We start from the raw sequence: 6743 nt of genomic DNA, 5'->3' as shown, positions 1-6743 counted from the left end.
TATTTAATTGACAGAAAGAGACAGTGAGAGAGGGAACACAAGCAGGGGGAGGGTCAGAGGGAGAAGCGGGCTTCCTGCCGAGCAGGGAGCCCAATGAGGGACTAGATCCCAGGACCCTTGGAGCATGACCTGAGCCGAAGGCAGTCGCTTAACCAACTGAGCCACCCAGGCGCCCCTAGAATGGGACATTTTAAAAGAATTCAGTTGTGAGGGGCAACTGGGTGGCTGAGTCAGTTAAGCATCTGCCTTCAGCTCAAGTCATGATCTCAGGGTCCTGGAATTGAGCCCTGCATCAGGCTCCCTGCTTAGTGGGGAGTCCGCTTCTCCCCCTTCCAGTCATCCTGCTCATGCTCACTCTCTTTCTCACTCAAAATCTTTTTTAAAAAAATAAAAGAACTTCTAAGTTGTGAAACATAAAACATAGTATCATTTGCAAGTATGCAACAGATTTGAAAACCTCAGTAACGTGGTTTCCATGAAGCAATGTAGAGAACCACGTTTGACAAGACAGACAAACAAAACCATTGTTTCGAATCATGTATTAAAAATAAAAAACCACTGGGAAATCACATTTAACAACAGAAAGGAATTACATTTAACAACAGAAAGTAATTAAGCATACTGGATTTATCTCTTAGATAGCAGTCAGCTAGTCAGCTATAGGGTAAAATTCCCACAAACCGCCATACACTCACAAGTGCTTATTCCAATTATGGAAACAACCAGAAGGAAGAAATACAGGATCAGTGCAGCCTCTCTACAGTGCAACCAGGGAAGGTGTTTTCCTGCATCTGAGGCTGTAGCATTAAATCTGTCAGATCTATCCTGAGAAGGACAAGATGCTCAGCACAGAAATCATGTATTAGGAAAAGCATGGGAGATCCCTAAACATGATAACCTGAAGAGGTGGCCTCATGGACACAAAGAGCCACAGGGCAAAGCAAGGAACCGTATGGACCTGAAAACCAAGACCATCCATCACAGGAGAGCTTGTGGAAAAGTCTCTGGAGTATGCTACTTAACAAAAACTAACGTTAAACTTGTGCTAGGTTGGGGGCCATTCCAGACGACAGATCAGAAGTCAGGAAAATGTGCTGTGACCCAGGCCCACATGGGTCCCCTGGCATCTGTCTCCTGCTGGAAACTCATGGCTTCTTCACGCAGTTTCTTTCTTCAGGGCCTTCATTTCAGAACCGCACAGAGAAGGACTCTGAGACATCTGGTCTCCTGCCTCACCACGCTCACAACGAAATCCAGTAGAACCAGCCAGATGCTAGCTTTCATCTTCACACCACAAGGTTTCTCCTAACACGTCATGACTGACGAACAATCAAGATGAAGGGCGATCAGCAGCGTTCAAAATATGAACACAATCGGAGGAGATTGTCCTCTTTCAACATCCCGGCACATTTACTAATTTCTGTGTGGAGCACAGGTGTGGTACACAGCATTGACAAGCAAATGTGAAGACACATCATTCAACCACAAAGACTGAAAGGAAGAGTAGATACCGAGTTGGAATTTCCAGTATCCACAACGGAGGACAAGATATATTTACAAATCACTTATCACCCCTGAAGCCCAAAGACATTGTAATGGAAATGAGATAAGTTTTATATAACTATACAATCTTTTCCTGTGTGAGATAACAAAATATATTTCATACAAAGGGCACATAGAAGGATATTTTATCTTAGGTGTTCCTCTCAGCAACATGCAGTGGAAATAAATATAATAGAGATCCCTGTTATGGACGAGGCACTTATGAGGCACAACTATGTTTATAACAAAGAGTGCTGTCCAGCCCTGAGTTTTTATGTACAAAATATATGAGGTGCTATACCTGAAGGTTTTCCAACATTCTTTACATTCATAAGGTTTCCTGCCAGTGTGTCTGATTGGCTTTACAAGATTTTAAGGACAAATGAAGGCTTTCCCACAGTCCTTGTATTCAGAGTTTCTCCCCAGTGTGAGTCCTCACGTGGGCTCGCAAGTTTGTGGGGTACCGGAAGGCCTTCCCACACTGCTGACATTCATAGGGTCTCTCCCCGGTGTGAGTCCTCACGTGGGCTCGCAGGTTTGCGGGATACCTGAAGGCTTTCCCACACTGCTGACATTCATACGGCCTCTCCCCGGTGTGCGTCCTCACGTGGACCCGCAGGTTTGCAGGACACCTGTAGGCTTTCCCACACTGCTGACATTCATAGGGTCTCTCCCCAGTGTGCGTCCTCACGTGTGCCCGCAGGTTTACTGGATACCAGAAGGCTTTCCCACACTCCTTGCATTCGTAGGGTTTCACCCCGCTGTGCTTTCTCACGTGTACTTGAAGGGAGGAGTGACAGCTGAAGGCTTTCCCACAGTGCGGACATTCATAGGGTCTCTCCTCAGTGTGTGTCTTCATGTGGGCTCGCAGGTTGGCCGGGTACCAGAAGGCTTTGCCACACTGCTGACATTCATAGGGTTTCTCTTCACTGTGCGTTCGCACGTGTTTTTGTAAGGACGAAGACCACCGGAAGGCTTTCCCGCATTGTGCACACTCATAACGTTTCTCCAAACTGTGCGCCCTCACGTGCCCTTGAAGGGAGGAGTGACGAGTGAAGGCTTTCCCACACTGCTGACACTCGAAGGGCCTCTCCCCAGTGTGCGTCCTCACGTGTTCCTGCAGTGATGTCGAGCTGCTGTACGCTTTCCCGCACTCCTTACACTCGTAGGGCTTCACTCCACTGTGCATCCTCACATGTCTCTGGAAATATCGAGGATGTCTGAAAGCCTTCCCACACTGCTGACATTCATAGGGTCTCTCTTCGCTGTGTGTTCTGACATGTTCTTGAAGAGATAAGGAACAACTATAGGCTTTCCCACATAATGTACATTCATAGGGTTTCAGTCCACTGTGCGTTCTCACGTGTCTTCTAAAGTATTTGGGACAACTGAAGGCTTTCCCACATTGCTGACACAGGTACGGTCTCTCTCCAGTGTGTGTCATCATGTGTCCTTGCAGGGACGCAGGATACTTGAATGTCTTCCCACACTGCTTACATTCATAGGGTTTATCGCCACTGTGTGTTTTCACGTGTTCTCGAAAATACGAGAGGCAGCTATAGGCTTTCCCACACTCCACACATTCATAGGGTCTCTCCCCAGTGTGAGTTCTCACGTGACGTCTAAGGTAGGACTGATACATAAAAGCTTTCCCACACACATCACACGCATGGACTCTCTGTCCACAGTGACCCTTTACATGACCCTGAAAGGATAAGGTACAAGTGAAAGCTTTTCCACACTTCTTGCACTCTAAAGATTTTTTACTACCGAGACTCTTCAAGTCTCTCTTTGATGCTCTCCCAGTGTCCTGATGTTCATAGGGTTTCTCTACAAGGTCCGTGTCCACGTGAGTGCTGAGCCTCGAGACACAGCTACAGGCTGGCCCACATTCTTCACAGGGACTAGGTTTGTTTCCAGGCTGAGATCTTTGTGGATTCTCGGGGAAAGAACCATCTGTGAAGGCTTCTCTACACTTAGCACATTCACAGGATTTGTCTCCAGTAGGACAATCCTCATGCACACTAAGACTTGTAATCTGGTTTACGGTATCTCCACATTGATTATCTTCATTGCTTTCACAGACATGCTCCACCAAATGATTTCTGTTCAAAATAGGAAGGCACACTGTTAGGGAATAATGATCATAACCAAACTATTTATCAATGATCTACTGATGCTTAGTAATGATTATTTGACTACAAAATGACCATTTCCAAGGAATGGGCATGTTTGGGGCACCGTTTACACTGCTATAATGTAAAAGAAGCTAAATGCTCAAAATAAGGGCCCAGTAATAGCCATAACTGTCAGCGTTTCTTACACGTGAGTTTTCCTGATAAATGTTTTGAACTGAATTATATTTCTGATGATCAGTACTACATTTATGAAGATATTGTGTTGTGTAATTCCAATTACACAACTGTTTTTTGTTTTTGTTTTTTTAAAGATTTTTATTTATTTATTTGACAGAGAGAGAGACAGCTAGAGAGGGAACACAGGCAGGGGGAGTGGGAGAGGGAGAAGCAGGCTTCTTGCTCAGCAGGGAGCCCGATACAGGGCTTGATCCCAGGACCTTGGGATCATGACCTGAGCTGAAGGCAGACGCTCAACGACAGCCATCCAGGCGCCCCCCAACTACACAATTGTTCAGCTAGGTTTATACCTTTATACCTTCTTCAATTTCAAGTTATTCTAACAATTTGCCAAGATCCCCATTTCTCCTATGGGAAAGAGAGGCACTCACCTCAAACACCTCTCCTGGGATTGGGACTGATCTCCAATGTGATGAAACACCCAGTTTTCTCCAAAAAGAGCCCAGGAATCGTTTCTTGTAAATCTTACAATTTTGTCTTCACTGGATAGTTCATTCTCCAAAATATTCAGCTGAGTCCCTGATCCACAAGGCTTAACTTGAATGCAACAATCTGCAAGAATAGGGAGCATAATTTAATTTCTTGGGAATAATCTGATGTTTAAAGGTAAGAAAATTAAGGAAATAGACCATATGTGGATTTCTACTCATATACTGACCCCAAATGTATATTAAGTTCATCAGGAAGAATGAACATCTGACCACAGAAAAATTCTAAGGACCCTAGTGATTTAGGACTTAGGCAATAAGGAAAGTGTATGAAAAAGCAGCCCGTTTACTTAGAAATACCTCAAAATCGATGGAGACTAATGTGGAGATAGTATTATCAGAAAAGCAAAATAGGAAGGAAATGGACAAGATACAAACATCCACACACTACCTCTATAAAGGAATACAGAAAAGCTTGCCACGTGAGTGTGGATGGATGAAAAGTCCAAAAGGGAGGCCAGGTAAATGACAAACATCACACCTCTCAAACAAGGACTGAGTCATGTTCTTAATGGACATGTGCAAATGCCATTCCCTTCTCCAGACCCTGGTCCAACTGAGGGTAGCTGGACTGTCCTGAAGGCACCGAGGCCCTTGGTTAAGCCTGCCTGCATTGCCCCAGCTGCCACTGGGGGGTCAGATGGTATATGTGTGGCTAAACAGCTCAGCAGGAAGGAGGATTTGAAGGGCAACAAGCAATCTGGAAAATGGGCTGTTAATTTGGTCTTCAAGGTCATTGAAGATGACGAACTGTGAGTTTAATTGCAGCATGGTTACCATGAGAAATGTGTATTAACCACAGTGCATCTTCCACAGAAATGAAAACCACAAGGCAGCACTCACTGCCCCAGAGCAACACCAGAGACCATCCTCACACTGATAAAATTAGACAGTCTCAGACTTTGATCCAGAGCAATAGTCAATTTATTACATGAAACTTTGTTTTCACAGAAAAGGTATGTGATCCTAGGTAGTTTCCATGAAGGCTTGGACCATGGCTGTCTCTTCTTGAACACATTCCCATTCCTCCGCCCCAGTAAGATCAAACTCTTGTAAGAAACGTTCCCTAAAACTCTAGTGAAGGGGTGGGGCCATGCTTACCCAGTGAGGCCAGGTTCCTGCAGGTCTCCAGCATCACATCTCTGTAGAGCCTCCTCTGACCACGATTCAGCAAAGCCCACTCTTCTGGGGTGAAGTACACAGCCACATCCGCAAAGACCACTGAGTCCTGAAACATCCCACATATTCTATTGCAGCAACGCTCCCTCCTCACCCATGTGTGTGGGAGGACGGGGGTGATAGGCAGGGAACTGCACTCCATTCCTAGGACCTGAGTCACACCCGTGTGGGAAGTGACAACATGCAAGCACATCCGCTGCCACGCATTCAGTGATGGGAAAGGCTGGGAACCCGAAGCAGAGGGTGATGACATCAGCTGATACAGACTTACATACACCCAAATATAGGTTATTTTTGCTGACTCAGAGCAGATTCGAGCACTCTAGCACGGTAAAAATGAAAAATGAAATACTTTTTCAGACAACACAAAAATCGGACAACACATCTTTGACTTGCTCAAAGATGATTATAGCCTTATCAGCTCTAAGAACTGGAAGCAGAATGTCAGGATGTTGTGGACACTTGACTTGAGCAGATCTCTCCTTGGAAGGCAACAAGGTCAAGGAGCCTGGTGCAGTCCCCTCCATCCCGGCAGAGGCAGACACGACCCTTTCCCTGGATTAGGTGGACTGTGAGTCCCTGTGACACAGGGACCAGGGACCTGGCACACCTGGTGCATAAGAGAAGTTCCAGTTCTGGAAGAATCATGGAAGTCAGCAGGACCTCAAATATACACCTCAGTGCCCAGAATTCAAGAAGGGCACCAGAAAGAAGAGCCCCTGAGGGACTGATGGTAACAAACAGCCACTGGTGACTTTAACAGAGAAAGAAAACAAGGCTAATCCATATCTTTAGAGCAATAAGGGATGACACCACACTCATGAAATAGAGAGTTCAAAAAATTACTTTTTTCAAAAAATCAGATTTTCTAAACAAAAACTATTATTTCAAAATTTAATGAAAAAGGGACGCCTGGGTGGCTCAGTCAGTTAAGCATCTGCTTTTGGGTCAGGTCATGATCCCAGGATCCTGGGATCGAGTCCCACATCGGGCTCCTTGCTGAGCAAGGAGCCTGCTTCTCCCTCTGCCTGCCTCTGTCTCTCTCTCTCTCTGATAAATAAATAAAATCTTAAAAAAAAAAAACAATAAAAAAAAACCCAAAAGCCAACCATTATCACTTAACAGGAAGGTAAATTCTACTTCAACTGTGGTTATAACT

The 6743-nt window shown here is 45.2% G+C and overlaps 1 protein-coding gene across 1 annotated transcript in view; it reads right to left on the bottom strand.

Moving 5' to 3' along the window:
- The window catches only part of ZNF77 (zinc finger protein 77), a 25656-nt gene continuing 18913 nt past the window's right edge, over window positions 1-6743 (bottom strand). Inside the window, exons 2-4 of the mRNA XM_025861152.2 lie at window positions 5507-5633; window positions 4289-4469; window positions 1-3647 (exon numbers count right to left, since the gene is read on the bottom strand). Of these exons, the coding sequence (XP_025716937.1) occupies window positions 1952-3647; window positions 4289-4469; window positions 5507-5633 (2004 nt within the window). The 3' untranslated portion in view covers window positions 1-1951. The remainder of the gene's footprint in view (window positions 3648-4288; window positions 4470-5506; window positions 5634-6743) is intronic.

This window comes from Callorhinus ursinus, unplaced genomic scaffold, assembly GCF_003265705.2.
Source record: "Callorhinus ursinus isolate GAN/ISIS: 27379988/994484 unplaced genomic scaffold, GSC_fseal_2.0 scaffold77, whole genome shotgun sequence".
NCBI lineage: Eukaryota > Metazoa > Chordata > Mammalia > Carnivora > Otariidae > Callorhinus > Callorhinus ursinus.
The sequence above is the reverse complement of the archived record's forward strand: the minus strand, read 5'-3'. Positions and strand labels throughout refer to the sequence as shown.